Source organism: Podarcis vaucheri (genome assembly GCF_965113315.1).
Source record: "Podarcis vaucheri genome assembly, chromosome: 13".
NCBI classification, from domain to species: domain Eukaryota; kingdom Metazoa; phylum Chordata; class Lepidosauria; order Squamata; family Lacertidae; genus Podarcis; species Podarcis vaucheri.
In genome coordinates, this window is record NC_138751.1 from 37,985,526 (window position 1) to 38,007,474 (window position 21,949).

The window sequence follows — 21,949 nt, forward strand, 5'->3', positions numbered from 1 at the left end:
TTGAAAATGACAAGGGAGAGATTAAGCAGCTGAAGAAAAACAACCTACCTAAGCCATTGTGGAACCCTATTTATTTAACTTTGCCTAATAAAGGGCCTGCCGTCCTTTTTGAAGCAGTAGACATGTTCTGAATTTTGAGACGGTGCTGTGGGCACTGGTCACAAAATGGCTGCCATGGGGATGTGGCATAACACAACTTAAGAGCAAAAGTCATAGGTGCTTGATTACTCCGCTGCCCCCAGAAAATATCATGATTGCTGTGGGAAGTCACCTATGTCCTGTTGGTCCTGACTGTGGGAGTCATACATTACACAGATACACACAGTTGCCATCCAACAGGGAGCTTTCTTTAGTACAGTTGTACCTTGGAAGTCGAATGGAATCCATTCCGGAAGTCCCTTTGACTTCCAAAATGTTTGGAAACCAAAGTGCAGCTTCTGATATCGGAAGCTGCGGAAGCCCCGCTGGATGTTCGGGTTCCAAAGAATGTTCGCAAACCGCAACACCCACTTCCAGGTTTGCGGCATTTGGGAGCCAAAACATCTGAGTACCAAGGCATTCAGGGTCCAAGGTACAACTGTACAGTCAAACCTCACTTGTCAAATCGTTCTGGAAGCCCGTTCGGCTTCCGAAATGCTTGACAACCGAGGCATGGCTACCAATTGGTTCCAAGAGCTTCCTGTACTCAAGTGGAAGCTGCGTCGGATGTTAGGCTTCCGAAAAATGCTCGAAAACCAGAGCATTTACAGTGGTACCTTGAGTTAAGAACTTAATTCATTCTGGAGGTCTGTTCTTAACCCGAAACTGTTCTTAACCTGAAGCACCACTTTAGCTAATGGGGCCTCCCGCTGCCACTGCGCTGCCACTGCACGATTTCTGTTCTCATCCTGAAGCAAAGTTCTTAACCAGAGGTAATATTTCTGGGTTAGTGGAATCTGTAACCTGAAGTGTCTGTAACCCGAGGTACCACTGTACTTTCAGGTTTTCAGCGTTCGGGAGCTGAAACGTTCCAAAACGGAGCCGTTCAGGAACCGAGGTTTGACTGTACCAGGATACATGTTGATCACAGCACACACATGTATTTCTCTCTCATACATTAATGCACTTCACATATGTACCTCTCCCTCTCTCTTCCAAGTGCTTCTCTCCCTCTCACAGACCACATATACGGTATACCGCCTTCTCAGTTACTCATACAAACCACACAAGCCACACAAATCTCTTTGTCCATCTCTCTTAATTACACACTGTGCACCCCCTCTGAAAGGCCTATTTACCAGTGAAGAAGTGCCTGCCATTTCAACCACCCCCTCCAAAGCTATTCACATGACAACTGGTTGGCAATCACTGCCCTAATGGTTGACTGAACCCTAAGTTAGAGTAGCATACAAATTCCCAAATACCGAGCAATCTAGACCAAAAAAAAAATAGCATTAAAACAATTACAAAGAAGGACAAGATATATTTGTGTGCAGATATATCAAGAGAATCTACAATCTCATACCATCATATCTAAGCATCAAATTCTGTAGCAGGATCACATTAAAAGCTTCAACACAACATGTTTCCCCCCTCTTCAAGCTATCCAATGTTTCTTGTGGCTCATAACAATTCCTAGTCAAGTAGGGCATGGGACAGGATAAATTATCACACCCCTCAGAGGGAGAGATACCGATAATAAACTGTCACTATTAATTTTTAAAGCACTAAGCAGCACCCTCTAGTTGGACATTCCAGGATAACTGCTTTTCTTTTAGGCGGTTGTTGTCACCCACTCACAGGGAAGAATGTTTCCCTCCTCTACCAAGTAGATACTCTATGCACCCTGCCCACTCCTCCTCGACTAAACGTCATTAAGCATACTATGCACTAGGGAACTGGGCTCACTATCCAGACAATTAGTTGACTGCCACCGACAGCAAGCACTGGTTGAGATTCAAAGTATGCCTATAAACGGACATTTTGCTCTGCAGATTTACAAAGATGGCTTCAAAACTGATCCACAGAGAAAACTGCTTGCAGGCATGGTTTGAATTCAAACTGTATCTGCAAATGGGGCTCACTGTGAGCATCGACCAGCTGATCAATCAGGGTTTTCTGCTTTGCCAAGGAACCATCGGAAACTGAAAGTATGCTCTTGATAGTTCCTTTGCAGCTGCATACTTACCTGCCCCACACCTGACATCACATATAACATCAGGTACGTGCAGTTTGGGGGAAGCGGCTTCATGGGCCAAATTAGCACTAATTAGGCCCATGAGCTAAAGGTCCCTCACTGATGTTATACACAATGTACAACATCCCAGATTCTATTCTTGCACTAGTAACCTTCTCTGGCACTTCCGGCAGGCAAAGAGCTTTCCAATCATTTGCCCAGCCTTCCAACAAACCTGTGCAGCAGATTATTTGTCTACCCACTTACAGTGAAGGCTAAAGGATGAGATGCATCCTGAGGTGCCATTATGATCATGATAGAGAGTGCTATGTGAAAAATAATTTGTGTCCTGTAGTCCTCAGAGTTGACTATGGCAGCCAGTACTTTGTTCAGGGTATGAAACTCCTTGATCTCATCTCCCAATGCCACTTAATTTCTGGCCATACTGCTCCGCCTTCATCTTATCCCCATCTTGACTATAATATTCTAGAGTGCTTGGCTTGTGTGCTACACCACAACTTATTTGCTCACCTAATTACTGCACACTTGCAGCCTGCACTTTTTCACTGAGCGGTTTTATTGGGTACATTTTAATCTGCAAGTCCTTCCACTTCTCCAGATTCCTCAGCTGCTGCTTCTTCTTCTTTATTGGCGCTTCAAATTCTTGTCCATCAATTATTGTATCATAAATATCATCTGTTTGTAGGGGGGATGCTTGTCAGAGCTTGTTAATTTCATTTCAGCTTTGATAATTTCATTTCCTCAGGCAATATTTTAGTAGTTTTCCTTTCTGACAGCTAAGGAGAGAGTTCTATTTTTAAAAGAGGTTGAATATACACACATCCTCTTTGGGTGCTGTTTCCAGAAGACCACTGAGGAAAATACTGTAACTGAGAGAATATAGCAGTAGGCAACATGTGAAGAAACTTTTATAGTCTTACTTGACTCTGAAGCTCGCTCTGCTGTTTAAGGCGCAGGTTTTCTGGAGTGTCTGCCACCATAGTGAAGGACTGCTTTGGGTAGTGTCTGCAAAGAGGGGAAAAAATAGGCTGTGTTAAAAAGGAATCATTCTTAACCTGGTTTGGCCAGATTAGATGAAACCAACACCAGCACAGTCTCTATACATATCATCTGCCCCCCCCCCCCCAGTTTGTGTCACTATGATCTTGCTCCTAAACAGACCAATTGTGGATTTTACTCAGCTGTTCAAGGTGCCTCTGTCCACCTAATATAATGGATGCTGCTATACTGCAACTGTCTTTAGTACTGTGGAAGATTGATAGGAATGACGCAAAAACCTAAAGGAAAATTTTGACGTAGCTTCTGTGACATCACTGAATTGGCTCAGCTACAGTGTACCAAAATCCAGGGCATAGGGAAGGAAGTAAGAGCAGATAAAATGTATTCCTGCACAGATACCTTGTGAAAACTATACTCTTAGTTGGCAAGTTTTGTACTTATGCCTCTCCCCACAATTTAGCTCATTTAAATATATCCAAATTTAGATGCAATTGTCCATTGCCTACCTTAAGAGGCAAGTGTAAAAGTAGCTGGGGGGCAACTGGGACAAATCAGGTCAGTCAAAATTTGTCAAACAACCTGTAATGCTTCCCTAATCCCTGCTGTTTGGTAGCTAAGTTAAGCATTGGTCCATGAATTCAGAGGGGGCTCTATGTGCAAAACCACTGAAGATGTGCATAAGGCTAAGCTAGTACAGTATCATGAATTTAGCTTCCATGAGCATAAAACTATCATGTGATTCTTCCTCCAGAAGAGCCAACAAATCAGAGAGCTCAACAGGGGACCTGTTTCATATATATCTAAGGTGCTTGGCAAATCCCTATACATTTCAAACTTTAATCCATAAATTTCGCTTTCATAGCATTTTCCTCCTTATTAGCAGTGGGGCACATATTTGTGCCACTGTACTGTGAGGAACCTAGATTTTCTGGAACAACTTTTTATTGGATTTTATTTCAAAGGATCATAGGAATGATAAATAATACAAATGAATAGACCAAGTCTTCTCATGTTATCTGTATATCACAAAAATAGCACAATAAATCCGCAGCAATATCTACAATGTATGGTTCATTATTAGTGGTCAATGTATAGGTTCTTGGTTCATGAATTGATTAAACAAAATCAAAAGGGAAACAGGATACAACAGAGGTAACAGATAACATTCAACATTACATAGCTAAACACCTAATCAGGAGCCCTTGTGGTTGTGTTTTTCCTCTTATGTTACCAATGAAACAATATAAAGCATTGGTATTTTGATGAATGTGGGAAGGGGGTTCAAACAGAAGGTAATAATTTATGTTTAAGTTAAAATTTAGATGAACCAGACTAAGCCAAATGCTGATGGGTTGTTTATTTTCTGGAATACTGGGATATGTTATGAAATTACACCATACAGTGTAAAGCCATTTTTCTTGATCTGCCCACAAGTCAACCATAGTTTATTTGTTAATCTTTCAAGGAGGGCTGTTTCCCAAACTGCTTTGTATCAACTGTCTATCATTGTGCCAGAAAGGTGTTTCCAGTGTCTGGTTATGTTGTGTCTCACTGCTTGTAGTAACTGGCATGTTAATTCTTTATTATTATGTAAATCCAGATTGTTATCTTGAAATATATTTAATAATTTTATTTCTGGTTTGACTTCTAATTGTTGTTTTCTTCTGGGGAACCTAGCTGTCTTATACAGAACATTTAGCCATGATTGCAAAGTCAGCATCAGTCTGCTAAAAATTCAGAAAGTAGAAGGGTGTTACATGTGGGTATACAGTGGTTGTTTCTGCATACTTAATGCCCCACAACCTTGACTTAAATGAGCACACAACCACACAAAAAAAAAAGAATAGCGAGATCTTGCAACTACAGTAATTTGGGGAAATTAATGGTTGTTATTTGGCCTACATCTACATAGTTGGACAATTTTTGTGCCTTCATTGCACAAAAATAAAGGTTCTCCAACCTAGAAGGCATTGTAGCCAATCAAAACCACTTAGAAGAACATGCCTGCAGAAATGCAAAGTTATTTGGTACAGAATCTTTAGCTCAGGGCTCATTTTCTTTAAAAGCAAATTTCTAGCCCTTACGTGTAAAGTTTGAAAATGCGGCCAGTGATTGGTGAATTTATGATCACATGAACACGATTCCAGTTCCTAAGGAGCAGAGGTTTTAGCACCCTTCTTTACATCTAGCAAAATAAAACAAGCAAGGATCTACAAATATTCACAATTCTTTTGCACCACAACATTTGGGTTACCTTGATGCAAAATTCAGAGGCCTTTTAAAATGCAGTCTACATAGAACTGTTTGGCTCTGTGAATCTCATCTGTCTTTGAGCCATACCGATGAAACAGCCAATCACTTGCTTTTCCCATCCCCTTCATGAGCACTGCCAGTTTTGCTTTCTTGGCATATAAAGTTCCACTATATTCTTGTGACGAGAATTAGCCTCCGCTCATTGGATAACCTCCACTTTTAACACTCTGGATCAACCCATTAGAAGTTAAATACTCCAGGAGCAGAGAGCCCCCGGCCCTTTCTGATTTCAAAGCACTCACTGGATTTTATTACGTTCAAGTTTATGCACACGCAGACCTCTATACCACACCTTTGCAAAGCTGCAGAACATCACAGTATTATCCACCGATACCACACAAAGATAAGCCACTAGCCACAGCAAGGATGAAAAATAACCTGTGATCACAATGTAGCAGAAAGGCAGGAAATTCAGGGTTAAAAATAGAACTGACTACTCAGAAAGACCAATTAAGAATGAGTATATGTTTAACTGTGCTTACAAAATAAGCAAGCAGCAAGCAACTGAATGAATGCTCAGTACCAGCACTCCCCTCCCCACAAGTTGTGGGGTACAAAGTATACAATTCCAGGCCATGCTGTTATTTTTGGGAAGGAGAGGGGAATGGCCCCCTCTTGTGCAATTTAAGGACATCAGCGGTAGATTACACTGGGTGACATGACACAGAAGGGACCACCTAGCTAAGGGTATTACATCCCACATATTAAAAGGTGAAAGAGGAAGAGAGAAAAGAAGTGAAACTGTGGCAGCTAAATGCTATTCAATAAGATCTATGGAGAGGTCTAATCCTGAAGGGAGAAAATAGGAAGGGGAACAGAAAACCACCCATTTTTTTAAAAAGTGGAAAATGTGCCTTAATTTAAGGGCTGTCTGACAATGCACTGCGATTTTGAGTACTGGTGAAACAGAAAGCAGCCTGCCTGCTTGAAGACCATCTCCTAGCCTGCAAACCTGACAAGAGTAATGCATGAGCAAGAAATATGCAGTTCCTATGTTTGCCCTAAAATATAAACCCCCCAAATTCCCCTTAATCCCAATTCAGGTTAACCCGCTTAGAGCAGCGAGATATTCTGCGTACACACACAGTATCGTCACAGAACAGGAGCGATAGCTAGCTTGAGCCCACATAAGAGCATTAGACCTTGAAGATTTAGGTTTTAGTTCTTCAGCTACAGCCTTGTAGCAAACCACTCTCACTCAGTGCCCCAATATGTAGTATGGAACAGAAATAGTATTTCAAAGAATAATTGCCAATGAATGAATTAAGATAGCACCTCAATACAGTATGTGGATTAGAGTTAGATACGGTTTTCACTTTTCCTTTTTGATTAATGAGAGCATAAAAATGCTAAGTGATTTTGCAATTCTGAATCCCTTTCAAGGCAATCTTGTAATACAGTGTAACGAGATTGCTAGGAACCCAAGCTGAAATCCCTGAAGAGCAGGATCATCATGTGGACAGAAGGCTGCCATTTTGAATCCTTGTCACTTCTCTGCTCCAATTAGCTTAGGGCCAAATTTGAAGTTAAACCTGCATCTGCTGCCAAAAACAGCCAGATGTCTAGCTCTCCCTTTTCGTGAATCTGCAGCAGAACTCTTCTATGTTGTAATGCTGTGTACTACCACTAGGATTGGAGGTGGCATATGGGAGTGCTAGTTGCTGAGGAATGCAAGTAGAGAGAGTGCTCTTGCATTCATATCCTGCTTCAGATGCGACAGAGGGGAAGGTGGAAGCAAGACATCTGAATATTTTTTAAAAAAAATTGCCAGCAGTTAGAGCAACATGCAGGGTCTGTAGTAAGCGTAGTGTTAAGAGGCTTGAGAAATTGCTCCTCTTGAACCAATTCCAAGCCTAAATCTGAACATGTGTCTTGACAGGGCCAGGCGGTATGATACTGACTTTGAATAGTGTACTGCACCACAAACATCAACTCTGCAAGAAACAATCAAAGCTGGCACACAGACCCATCTTCTAGCCATTTATATTTTAGGTTATATTTGGTTTATATTTCAGTTAGATAAAATTAAGGTAACCTTTTAGTCCCTGTCTAATTGGCAGTAGTTAATCCAAGCAGCACTTCCTGGGAGCTGGCAGGGATACACATTTTGGGTGGTGCAGGCTCTTATATTAAAGCTTATGGCCACAGCTAGTCTTAATATATCAACATATTCTAACCTTGGTGCAAATGCATTTCTAGGTTGAGAGAAGTCCTGATCATACACAGTGTATTTATAATTAACAAGTCTAAGTGGTGGCTATGGTTAAAGTGTATTTTAATTTTTATATTCATCTGGTTATCCTCAATATGCATTTTTGTACTTTAAAATTAAATATTATTTGTGGCGTAGGTGGAAGGGTGGCTGCTGCAGTCTAGCTACCATTCATTGTTTGTTGGGTAGCAAGATACAGCAGAAGCCAGCAATAACAGAGTAAAAGGGACAAATAAGAGAGGAAATATAGGTTTCATCAGGACATTTTCACTGTCAGTATTTGCTTGTCAATGAGAAAAGATTCTATGGAAGGCAGCTACCAGATGTTCATTCAAACCTGTTTTTTTTTGAAAAAATAAACTTACTAAAGATATAGACTATAGACAGACACACTGGAACATTTATGGTTGTGCAGTGAGCTTTATGCTGCTGCTATGAAGAGCCAAATTTCTTAGCTTGCCATGGCAACCACTTCCAGTGCTTGTGTTCCAGAAGGGGGTTCCCAGTAGTGGCCACGTGTTTTAGTGCAGAAATTTTTTTTTAAAAAAAAACAAACAAACAGGCAAACACACAAACTCCCCAAAGAGATCTGTTAGCATTCTAAAGAGATGTACAATTCAGTTCTGGGAGTTGGTACTTGAAATCCTAGTATCGCTGCCAATAATTGCAGTTCAAGAGTATTTGCAGTGTAATGCAAGGGAAAATCTCACAACCACAGACTTGGCTTATCAGAATCGGGAATTAAAACATTCATGTTTAAACTTAGTTTTCTATTCTCTAAATAACTTCTGCATCAAAAACACCCAGTTTCACCAGCATTTAATTGTTTCCTGTACATATCAGGTTGGCATAGTCCCATAAACTACTGAAGGAAACAATAAGGGTAAGGGTCTGATACTAGCTCATAATTTAAAAAATTATTCTGAATGCTAAATGTTTCACATATTGCAGGGTTGTTTGGAATCACTACTTGAATCCACATGACAGCGTAATGGATTTAACAGTGAACAGTCACTGTGGAAATTCATCCTTGCAGTAGGAACATTGTCAGTGGTTGACCTAACAGCTAGAGAAGGGGTCAGCCAACTTTTTCAGCAGGGGGCTGGTCCACTGTCTCTCAGACCTTGTGGGGGGGCCAGACTATATTTTGATGGGGGGGGAATGAATTCCTATGCCCCACAAATAACCCAGAGATGCATTTTAAACAAAAGCACACATTCTACTCATGTAAAAACACCAGGCACACCCACAAATAACCCAGACATGCAGTTTAAATAAAAGGACACATTCTACTTATGTAAAAACACGCTGATTCCCGGACCGTCTGCGGGCTGGATTGAGAAGGCGATTGGGCTGGATCCGGCCCCCGGGCCTTAGTTTGTCTACCTATGAGCTAGACTACAGCAAAGATACTTTCTTACTAAATGCAGCATGTCCACATAGATTTCATTTTCTCAAAAGATACTTAAGTACTGGCATTAGCAATGAATTTTTGGAATCAGGACCAGAAGACTAAATATTTGGGCGGAAACCCAAAACCAGCCACTTTCAGTAAGAGGCCCAAGTGAACAGCAGCAAGTTATTTTGGCGGAACCAGTTGTTGAAATCTGCTCTGTGGAAAATGTATATTGCTACCATAATTACTAAGCAAGAGACAGAAAATGAGTCCAAGTGTAAAGGAGGAAAAGTTTGGATTCTCCTTCATAATATGAATAAGAGTGGCCATGTAACTCTTGAATAGCTAGCATAAATACAAATGCTTAGAATAAGGCAGAAGCAAATCTCATCTGCACAAGAACTCAAGACACAAGAACTGCAGTAAATGCACTGCAGTTATTCGAAATGTTTCAATTAGCAAGTGACGTGCCATTTTTGTGGCTCCTACCTCTTAGTTCTACCAATCAAATGTGGCCTTCACTTCCATACTTATGCCATTCCTAAAAAACCCAAAACCCTCCCCTATCATCTGCTATCACTTACCAAATGTCCACCTTCAGCCTTTGTAGATTCTACTTCTTGCTACCTCATAGCAAGGGGCGCGGGGGGGGGGGATTTGTATTGCTCACTTTCTATTGAGTAAGCTAGTTATGAAAGTATACCTACATTCCCCCCCCACAAGATAAAGAGGTGAAACTGGCACACTTTTATAATGTATCAAAAGGTAGTAAAGAGAAAATTCCCAGTACAGTGGTACCTCGGGTTACATACGCTTCAGGTTACACACTCCGCTAACCCAGAAATAGTGCTTCAGGTTAAGAACTTTGCTTCAGGATGAGAACAGAAATCGTGCTCCAGCGGCGCGGTGGCAGCAGGAGGCCCCATTAGCTACAGTGGTGCTTCAGGTTAAGAACAGTTTCAGGTTAAGAACGGACCTCCGGAACAAATTAAGTACTTAACCCGAGGTACCACTGTACTGTATTAATTCCTTAAGTCACAAACTGGCTTGCACACATTTCAGAACACTGAGGAGGAACTCTTTAATGGAGAAAATTAATCTGATAGTGTGCAAAATTTGGGGAAAATACGTTAAGTTGGGTAGAGGGGCTTAACAACAATGCAAAAAGTTCAAAGCCTTTTCTAAAAATGTGATGCACTTCAACCGTCATTACTAAAATGTATTTCCACATGAAACTTTAGAAAGCTTTTAGATAAAAAATTAAATATGAAAGTTCTTCCATTTCCACCTTTATCTTTACTGCAGGTGCTTGTGATCAGTCTTAGTTCATATAATACTGTGCTACCAGCAACTCCTTTGTAAGTTGCAAAAAAGCAACTAATAAGTCAAATAAATAATAATATCATCCATTGTCCTAAGTTCTTGAAGGAAGGCTCCAAAGCAGGGGTTGAAAGAAAACAAAGTAACAGGTGGGAAGAATGCTGATTGCTGACCAAATACTTGACACCACACATCCTATAATACTTTGGAGGTGTAGATATGACATTGGGTTGTATACTGGAAGATCTGTATTTAAAAGGGAAAACAAAACTGGAAAATATGACAAGTTTTTTACAGCTACCTAGAAGCAGACACAATAGGTAAGTGACAGCTATTTAAAATATCTTCCTACTCTACTGAAAGCAAATCATTAGCATCATGCATTGCAAAATGTGACATTTGTATGAAGGCTTGCAATTTCTGAGAAAAAGCTTTCAATAACTGAAAAAGCAGGCTATGAGGTTGATTTGGAAGGGGGGTACAATATAAATCCAATAAATAATACAGCAGATTAACTTGGAGCACAGATTCATGAATGGAGAGATTTCAAATAGTCACTCTTAACTAAACATGTGTGTTAAAACGCCGTAGTTTTCCAGAAAGACCCGTATACAGCTCAGGACAGTCTTTGACAACCTTAACATCCTGCAAGTTCCATACAATTCAATCATAGATTCTGATTCAGTTTGGGAATCATTCATTTCCTTCCTGAGTTAGAAATGAAAGTATCCTTTATTTACCACCAGCAACAGAACAATTCCCATATTGATTTCTAGTGAGAATCAATTTCAAGTCATACATGCTGTTTGTGACTAATCCAGGCTCAACCTTCACCTAAAGGAAAGGTTCAAGATGAGATGATACTCCCAAAATATCATTCCAAGAGGAAGACAATTTTATATATTTAAAGAATTTTCATCCCACACTTTAGTCAAAAAAGCTCCCAGAGCAGCTTACAGTTTACTACAGAAAGTGCCTATCCTCAGGCTTACAATCTAAAATAAAAAATAATAAAAATTGACACAAAAATAAAATGGATTGGAAGGGAAGGGGGGAAGCAAATCCATGTTCAAGTTCTTAGTTACAAGTTCCTATAATGACCTGCTAGGACTGAAGAGTTCAAGAACAGAAGCCAAAAGCTGCTGGTCTCTTAGCTGTACAGTGGACCCTCCGGATACGAACTTAATTCGTTCCAGGGGTCCGTCCGTACCCCGAAAAGTCCGCATCTAGAGGTGCCACTTCTGTGCATGTGCGCGGTGCGATATAGCGCTTCTGCGCATAGGGCAAAACCTGGAAGTTTGCCGCATTCGCAATCCTAAAGTTACATTACCTGAAGGTAACGTAACCTGAGGGTCCACTGTACTGATAAGAGTGGCTCTGCATCCCTTCTCTACTACAGTCTGATGTAATGGTTGCTGCCAAGCGATAGCTGATGGAAGAAAGAGCCTGGATTCTCAGCAAAGCTAGTACGGAACTAAACAGAAGATCACTTCTGGGATGGTTTCTTCCAAATGACAGGGGCTAATTGAATAATAGTTATTCATTCATCAGGCAATAGCATTCATCAAACATTAGCACTCCAGCAGCACAACAGAGTAATGAGATCTCCCCAGTACAGTGCCATTTTTAAGAGCAACAGGGATGCAAATAAAAAAGCTGCAATATTCAGATCAGAGAAATAGCACTAGACAGTTGAGGATTATAAAACAAATGCTTTGAACATGCCCCCAAAGAGAGCAAAGACCTAAAAGTGCTGATCTTACAGAGCACCACAGCATTTGACTTCCTGTGTGCAATTATAACTGCAAAACAGAGGGAAGGACATGGGGACAGCCACATGGAGTCTAAGAATGATGATAAAGTATATGGGTGGTGTGTTGACCCACCAGAACAGCAACAAAAGAGACCAACGAGGCAAACCAGTCATGCATTTCCCCCCCTCCATGGCGATAATAAATCGCTTCTACTAAAAGGAAGCACATATATTAGTTTCCCAAAACAGAGAAACAAGAAATAGATGCTACTGAAAGAAACACGGAAATGTAGTCATCCAATAGTATTAATTCATCCAGTAAAAGTCACAACAAATAAACAGACAAAAACCGTTTTAAAGCAGCTGCTCTGCAGAAAGGAGGGCTGCATCTTCCTTCCAAGTAGGGGGAAGAGGAAATAACTGTGCAACTAGGCCACTCACTTCCTGCCATCTATTCTACAGCATTTCAAGAAATAAAGAGGTCTGCTCAGTGGGGTGTACATAAGTGAGCCTTCCAGATTCACCACACTCAAGCAATTCATTACCACCACCCACTTCCTTTTAGTGTGGACGGACAATAGCCTGTTCCAGAACTCTAGGAAACTTTGCTGCTTCTGTGCAGAAAAATCATGTTCTGTTCTGAACTTTCCTCTTCTTACTAGTAAACTGGAGATGTAGAGAATGAAGTGTGCTTTTATGCAATAGTGTGCATTGTTGCTCTGTAGAATATCATGAGGCATTTACTAGTGACAAGGTATGTTTTGTTTCTGAAGTAAATGTATGTGAGAAATGAAGAGCCAGATTTTACACCCCTCCTCACTACTGTATTATAACTAGTCAAAACCACAAAAACCTAGCCTACTTGATCCTATGACATAGCTGCATCGCAACAGGAACAGACTCCAGCCTGCAGCCTCCTCTAGCAAACCAGCAGAGGCCCATTTTGATCAGTGGAATTATAAACACACTTTTTACAGAAACTACATTAGTTCTGGGTCACAAAAAACCAAAGTTTTAAAGGAGGTGTTTTCTTCCATCACAAGTAGTAACTTTTATACTAACACGCCCTTCAGAGGTTTGCATATTTAAATGTAATCAATACAGCATGTACGTAACCCAACCCCCTTAGTAAAATGACACCTAAAACAGAACATTTGTTTGTCTTGAAATCAAAACTGGGGTGAGCCATTTATTCCAAATTAAGGTACTTCCAAAACAGCTAGAAAGCTGAAGTATTGTATACATGAAGTCACATAAAACTCAATTACTAAAAAAATCTGAGGGCATGGCATTTTTGTGTCTTAATAGTCAACACTTTGGACATGATGCTTTCATTTTATGCTAGGACTGCACTAGCATAATAGGAGAAGCTAGATATAAAGTTAGCTTGTGGAAGTTTCCCCTTCACACTTGAATCAGTCTTAGCTTGAAGGGGAGAGGGCAAATGGAACTGAGCTGCGGCAGGATGTTTCTTTTCATACATTAAGAATCCTTGAACTGAAGAAGAGAGAATTATACAATCTCTCAAATGGAAAAATTAGAGATGGAAGAGTTCTGAGTCAGCATTGTCCAAGGAGTTCACATGCCCACACAGCCATGAAGTTAACTAGGTCAGTGTTTCCCAACCTTTTTTGAGCAAAGGCACACTTGTTTCATGAAAAAAATCTCGAGGCACACCACCATTACAGCCCCGTGACGTCAGCGCGCAGCGTCACGCCGGGAGGGACATGAATTGCTAGCAAATTACACAATCACCTCCTTGAGGGCTGGCTCATCTTCTCCGAAGGCAGAACCCCATTAATTAACAGGACAGACTCACACCATAGCCAACACGAGGGGGGGAAACCTCAGTCATGCACAGTCATGCACATGTGGGGGCTAAATGAGGACGAAGACCGGGCAGAGAGCAGGGTTCAAATCACCCCACCTGGCCAGGACAATCCCTGGGTGCTCCCTTGGGCCACTCGCCTGACCCACCTTGCAGGGCTGTTGTTGCGAGGATAACACGGGGAGAACCACACGCGCCCCCGGGAGCTCCTTGGAGGAGAAAGCGGGCGATGAATGCAATGCACGAAATATATGAGAGGCGACCAGGTTTTGCAGGTGAGGGGCCCCCGCCAGCCTCCGCTTCCAACACCCGGCGCAACGACGCCGAAGTTTCCCCCCGGGCTCAGCTCGGGGAGCAGCGCTGCTCCCCCCCGGCTCCCCTTCGCCCTCCCGGCTCTCTCTGCCGCCCACTGGGGACCCCCCTCACCTGCCAAGTCCGGAGCGCCGGTGGAAGTTGCATGCATGCATGCAGGGCGCCGCGTTGCCATTGCATTGCACTGCACTCCATGCAACGCCTGCACGCATGCATTGCCTTGCACGCCCGCCAAGGGGTCTCCCCGCGGTCCGATGCGTCCCCTCCGGCGCGGATGCAGCATTGCAAAAATAACCCACCCCCCCGACGCAGCCCTACCTGGGGGGCAGCCTCTGCCTCCACCGCTCCGCCTCCGCGGGGATCCCCGGGCTCCATCCTGCCGCCCGATCTCCGCGGGGGAGCAGGCAGGCTGCGCGGGGTCTGCGCGGAAGAGCCCCTGCCCGCCCGGCCGCCGCGCTCATTCCATGGCCGGGAGAAGAGCGCTTCAAACAAAACGCCCGGCCCGCCAGGCCACGCTGGGAAACGTAGTTTGCGCACCCCACGCGGGCGCGGAGCCCAAGGGTGAGGGGACTACGGATCCCGGCAGCCCCCGCACCGGGGACGGAGGGAGAGAGGCCGGGTGCAGGGATGGAGGGATGGAGGGACGGGTGGGCGAGCGAGTGAGTGAGTGGCAGCCGCCAAGCCTTGGCCGAGAGCCAGGAAGGGCCTCCCCGGAGGAGGAGGAGGAGGAGGGAGGCGCAGAGCGGGAGGGAGGGAGGGAACCCCAGGGGTCATCTAGTGACGGTGCCCCAATCGAAAATTTGACTTAAAAAAAAAATCTTTCGAATTTTTTAATTTTTCCCGCGGCACACCAGGCAACATCTCGCGGCACACTAGTGTGCCGCGGAACAGTGGTTGGGAAACACTGAACTAGGTAACCTTGGGCCCGTTACACACAGGCAGCTTAAGTTACCTCACAGAGTTGTGAAGACAAGGGGGGCTAGCCCACATCCATGCATTACCACCTCTGAGCACACTCAAAGAAGAGTGAGGTAACAATGTAAAACCATGCAAAATTCCATTACTGGAAGCCCGAGTCAAGCTTATACAGTTTTTGATCAGTGTATTTTAATTTTTGTTGTAATCCTTACATTAACCCAGTAAAGTAAGCCAGAATTATCCCTATATTACAGATAGGGGTCAGAGAAATACTAATTAATTCACCGAAGTGGCAACAGTCAAATCAGGAGCTTACCAATTCATGGCTCTATCTTTATATGCTACACTAACTCTGTAAAAGTGGGGCTAACAGGGTATATCATTCAATCTAGCTTTTCAAAGACACTATTGACAGAAGATGCTAGGAAGTAAGCCCTTGAGATCAGAGCAAACATGCCCTGTTCACCCCACCTCATTGATGAAGGAAAGCCTCAGAGGGCAAAACCACACAGCAAAGGCGCCATTGGAAGGTTATGTTCAGATTGCCGTATGGCATCAAGGCAGCAAAGAGGAAGCCCAGCCTTCTTCCTACTGCTCTGACTGAGAAATAAGCTTACGGCCTGGCAGGAAGCCAGAGCACGGACAGAAGAAAGCCTGTATTAGACATGTTTGAAAAAGCAAGCTTACTCCTGCCAGCATAAACGTGGCCTTTTCCCTCCCCACTCCACAGAAAATGATAGGACATTCATTGTACAATTCCACTTTTTATGGCGGATGTTTAGAAAGGAGGGCCTTGTACAAGACTCTGTCAGCACTGACCATAGTTGGAATCTCCCCCCCCCAAAATATTATGCCAAAGAGTACATATATTGGGGTTTTGGTCTCAAACTGCTATTTTACACACTTTATATAAAATCTAGTGTTTTATATTTGGCAAAATTCTGCACTTTGGTAAGGAACAGTGTGTCTGAAGAGGAGATGAGAATAGGGAAACATGAGCACTAATTAAAAGAAGGGCAATTCCTTATCTCTGAATCTCAAACTTTTGAGAATATACAGTATCTGTCTATTTTCAATCTTGCCCTCACATACCTGAGGAATATACCTAGTCAAAGAAATCCTAGGTAAGTTAGTCATATGCCATTTCACTAAATAGGAAGAAACAAGCATATGCATTAAAAGAGTTAAGAAAAACAGTGTTTTAAACAGTGTATATGCATGTCACAACAGCAACCATCTTAGAAGAGCCACCATCTTTTCTTGTGAGAAGAAAAAGGGGTCATTTCTTCTAAGATGGCATTTACAACCTATATTTTTTCACTACTTCTATTACAATACTTTTAATTCTGCTGCCTGATCAATAACAAAGTGTTTTTTAATCAATTAAATACTGCAGACCTAATCAGAAACCTAATCATATTTTCCATTAAAGTTTGAACCCTAGTTGTGAAGGTTTTTGTTTTGTTTTTTAACCAAAAGATTCATAGGAATAAACAAAATAAAAATAAAAATAAAAATTGCCCAGTAGCACCTTAGAGACCAACAAAGTTTGTTCTTGCTATAAGCTTTCGTGTGCATGCACATGAAAGCTTATACCAAGAACAAACTTTGTTGGTCTTGTTAATGGAGAAATCTGAAGGCTCCCTTGGACAAAAAAACAAGGTCACCAGCCAGGAATACCAGAGCAAAACAGCAGCCAGTAGGCTTGGTCTTTATTGAAGACTGTCTTGACAGGACTCCCACCTGCCACAGGGTGGAACAAGATGGAAGCCCCAAACAAAAGAGCCCCCAAACTTTTATTAGCTGCTAATCCCCATGTCACACACCCCAAACTACATCAGGGTTACATCATGAAAGGGGAGGTCTGATGGCAGTAATCTGAGCATCCTGGACCCTGCCCCATGGTTCTCCTTGCCCTCCACCAAACACCCATCAAGTGTAACAAAAAAGATATTTACATTTCCCTGTTTCCCAGCCAAGTTAATCACACGCTTTTGTCTTCATCTGGGTTTGTTATTTCTGGAATGGCTACCTGTCTGGCACTCAGGTATTAGGATGCCAGGGATTATCACTCAGGCAGAGGGGCTGCTGAGTTGCTGAGCTCACATGTCTCTATGAATTTCTGAAGTTTTCCCAGTGAGCCAGTACATAGATACATTTATCAGTGAATTGTTACATTTCGTATCGTGCAGCAAAGGCCCTTTGAATAGATAGGAAGAAACTGTGATGAAGAGTTTCGTGGGGACAAATCACAAAAGTCACAAAAGCAATTGTGCTGATTTTGGTAGTGGGCTACATGTGCATGATATCTGCTGGAGGGGCAACCCCCCCCCAACCTATACATAAATTCCTGCAACAGTCTCTAGGGTGCTACTGGACAATTTTTTAATTTTTTAAAATATATTTTGACTGCGTCAGACCAACACTGCTACCTACCTGAATCTAGAACCATAGGAATAAACAATTCATGTTACCTCTCTTGACGGATGCTGAATGTGACATGTGGTACAACTAGGCTCAGAAAAACCCAGTAGCACCCCACCTCTTAGAATCATAGAATCATAGAGTTGGAAGAGACCACAAGGGCCATCGAGTCCAACCCCCTGCTAAGCAGGAAACACCATCAGAGCACTCCTGACATATGGTTGTCAAGCCTCTGCTTAAAGACCTCCAAAGTAGGAGACTCCACCACACTCCTTGGCAGCAAATTCCACTGTCGAACAGCTCTTACTGTCAGGAAGTTCTTCCTAATGTTTAGGTGGAATCTTCTTTCTTGTAGTTTGGATCCATTGCTCCATGTCCGCTCCTCTGGAGCAGCAGAAAACAACCTTTCTCCCTCCTCTATATGACATCCTTTTATATATTTGAACATGGCTATCATATCACCCCTTAACCTCCTCTTCTCCAGGCTAAACATGCCCAGCTCCCTTAGCCGTTCCTCATAAGGCATTGTTTCCAGGCCTTTGACCATTTTGGTTGCCCTCCTCTGGACACGTTCCAGTTTGTCAGTGTCCTTCTTGAACTGTGGTGCCCAGAACTGGACACAGTACTCCAGGTGAGGTCTGACCAGAGCAGAATACAGTGGCACTATTACTTCCCTTGATCTAGATGCTATACTCCTATTGATGCAGCCCAGAATTGCATTGGCTTTTTTAGCTGCCGCGTCACACTGTTGGCTCATGTCAAGTTTGTGGTCAACCAAGACTCCTAGATCCTTTTCACATGTACTGCTCTCAATATCCTTGCTCTGGACATGGATTCTGGGTGCCCTTAAAGCCTCTCTTGAAGTTCTATCCCACATACACACTTCCTGAATTGCTGCCCATAAAGTGACAACTCCATACTCTGCTGCTCTATCTAAATACTCAAATTTCCCACCCAGTGCTGCTGAAGTTTTCAACAAGAAGAATGGGGCAAGAACAAAGTTTTAGCATAGTCTAAGCTACCTTCATGGGCATAGCAGGCTGAATGGAAAACCGAGGTTTGGAGGTGATGAACTGGAGGAGAGGAGGTCACCTTGCAGCCATCTTGACTATTAGTGACACAACCAGGAGCATGGCAATTGTCCTGGGGAAGACGGCACCTGTCTTGATCAGGAGACCAGTTGTGAACTAAAGTAAAGTATCCCATATCTCCAGACAGAAGTGGCGGTTGGAAGCATAAGCAAAAACACTGGAAATGAGGCTTTCCCAAGCATTTAGATCTGTCTAAATGAGCCATAAGCTGCTGGTAAAGCACAGCTTCATTCTATTTGTTACAACTGAGTGGGTCTTATAGAAGCTGAAGGGGGATATTACTTTTTCCACCTCTTGAGAATGCCAAGTAACAGACATGGGTCAAGGGTTGTGGGCAGTCACCATTTTCACAGGCTTTACTCAAACCCATGTTTATAATAGCAAACCACTGCGGCTAATCACATGTTCTGTTTGTTTCTTAAATGTATCTGTCACTTCTTAACAATATTCTCATCTCGCTTTCATCTTTGGACCAGATGATGTAGTTATTCTGGGCTGGATCCAGAGTTAAGTGTGCTAATGGGACTGGTGGAAATCTACTTCCCACCACCTCCTACATCTGGCAGTCCCCGCTACCCACGCATGCAACACAGGGACTCAAGGGAATTTGCTGAACGGGATAGGCTGTGGTGTGGGGGCAGCCTCAAAATGGTTGGAGGAAACTTTCCTGAACAGAATCTTGCCACATACTTTCGCCTGCACTTATGTATAACTTCTACTCCTTTCCAAAAATTCCTAACCCTGACTTGCTCCCAAGTCTTCCCCCTCCCCAAGCCTTTTCAGAAAGCTTCTGAAGCAGCTTTCTTGATCCAAATATTCTCATGCCATCTCTTTTTATGATCTCCATTACTTTCCACTACAAACTTAGTTTTGAAGATTTTCATCTTCCTGTTCTTTTGCTATTGGCACTGTTGATCTTTCCCTTTCATGTCCTCTTCTGAAATACTTGCTGCTTTCAGAGCTTTTCTTGAATCACGGCCACTAGTTAACCCATATATCCTTCTTGCTATCCCATGACTTTTGCATTATCCATCTATGCTTAAAATTACCAACATTCTAGCACCGAGCACATCACTTTGTGGACTGTGTCACTGTTGCAATCCCTTCGGTGCCATGTTAAGACATATTTATATGCCCAGGCCTTAAGTTAGTTTTATTGCCTTGCCTTTACTTGCTTTACAGCAGGAAAGGAGGAAATTTTTGGGATGGAGGGCCACATTACCCCAGTGAAAAGCTGTCAGAGGCCACATTTCAATAGTGGGTAAAGCCAGATCTATACATAATCATACATCACTGACACTCTCACACAGGTTAAATTCTACTTCCCGTGGAAAGACACATATGTTAAATTCTCAGTAACTGCACTCAGGTTACATCCTCCCCTTTCTCCAAAGACTTTTAAAAAACCAATCTTGTAAGAACGAAAGCTTTCCTTTTACCTGTCAAAAAAGTTCAGCGATCCCAGAAGAATACAACGTACAGCTGAACAGCAAACCTTGCCTTACAACTATTCAAAGTCTCAAACTTCAAAATGAAATTGCACCCCAAAAATTGCATGTAAACAATTGCAAAATGTATGGAGAACTTTTTGCACATTAGCAAAATGCAAGCTCGAGTCTTCATGTAGCTAGAGTTTCTTCCTACAGCAGATCTCCTTGCACAGGAAGAAGTTGCAAATTCACATCTTGCAAAGGAGGTTGCAAAGAAAGTCTCTCCCCTACCTCCCAATGCAATGGTACACTCTCCCTTTCTTTTTGGTTCCCTCTTCCCCTTTCCCCCAGCTAAGCTGATTGCACAGATCAGCTGTTTAACATGAAACAGCTGATGGGGGAGGAAATACAGCTCCCACCTGAAGAAGTGATGGGTGAGAGGAGCCAGAGAGGGCCAGAATAAGTCCAACTGCAGGCCAGATCTGGACTGGAGACTCCCCTCCCCTGTGCTATAGTTTCATTTTGTTATGAAGGATGTGGGATATGTTGTTTATACTACTGTATTTTTATTATTGTATACCACACTGGAATTTGTCAGGATAAAGTTCAGAATTTTTGAAAAATAAAATAGGTCACATATCATGCTGTTGGTACTAGCTTCCTAATGAATAACAAATTCTATTCTCTCAGAGTCACTGACAAGGGTTTAGAAGGATACTTTGAAAGGATGGACTAATTAGGATTAATACCTCCACAGGTATCAGCTCAGCTTATTTCCTTGTGTCTCTTGCCTGCCACATTCAACAACTAAATTGCATTGAGATTTCCAGATACGTACAGCCCCTTGAAATATACTTTTCACTTGCAGCTATACACAACCAGCTTTACAGAGTAGAAGGGCAAAGTAATGTGAACACCAGCAACTTACGCATTGCAATACGGCTTCTTCTCATAGCCCTTGTAGTTTTTCATGTTGAGAGTCATCTTGCAGACCTCGCAGTGGAAACATGCTTTATGCCAAAACTGGGAAAACATGAGAAACAAGTGTTAATGTAGAAAGTTTTATAGTAGGCTACTTCTTCCTAGCTGGAAAATGTTATTCCCAGCAGTGGCTATTAGCCTCTAGAAATTACAATCAAGCATGCTGCAAGAAGACTCTTTCTAGTATCCTGCAGCACTGTCTCCTCTAGAGCTTTCCAAACTTCAGGTAAAACACTTTTTAGATATGCATCATTTCGCAACACAGAAACACAGTTTTACTAGCAAACCAGAGGTTAAACTAACCCCTTTCCTGCTCTGGGAGCGTTCACGCAACACAGCTACACGTTGCAGCCGATACACTAACGTGTCATGACACACAGTTTGGAAAGCTCTGGTCTGCTCCATTATGAAGGTCTGTTTAGACATATGCTTGACCAAAGAGCCTTTCAACAGCATTTACTCAACCCAAAAACACACTGTGTTTAAAGTTTAAAGACAGGCTAGGGAAAACATTCCTTTGTATTCAGTCAATGACCTATTTGTTTTTCAACAAACAAGCATTAGCAGTTTATACAATGTGGTCAGCACTAACCAAAATTGTATTATATTGGCACATGATGAGCCTTAGGAAATATTTCCAACTCATCACCTGACTGCGAGTTCTCTCCCCACCCTCCCCCAACAGGAAGTTGCCATATGTGGCCTTAGCACAGAAATCTAATCCTGATACGCTGAAGGAGGTCTCCTTTCACAGTAACTCTGAAACCACTGTAGTAGGCTTTCCATATGGTCTTGA

General features: G+C 42.5%; 1 protein-coding gene across 1 annotated transcript in view; it reads right to left on the reverse strand.

The window, feature by feature from the left end:
• The window catches only part of LASP1 (LIM and SH3 protein 1), a 49,061-nt gene that overhangs the window by 20,262 nt on the left and 6,850 nt on the right, over nt 1-21,949 (reverse strand). The window contains exons 2-3 of the mRNA XM_082194533.1: nt 21,101-21,195; nt 3,097-3,181 (exon numbers count right to left, since the gene is read on the reverse strand). Of these exons, the coding sequence (XP_082050659.1) occupies nt 3,097-3,181; nt 21,101-21,195 (180 nt within the window). The remainder of the gene's footprint in view (nt 1-3,096; nt 3,182-21,100; nt 21,196-21,949) is intronic.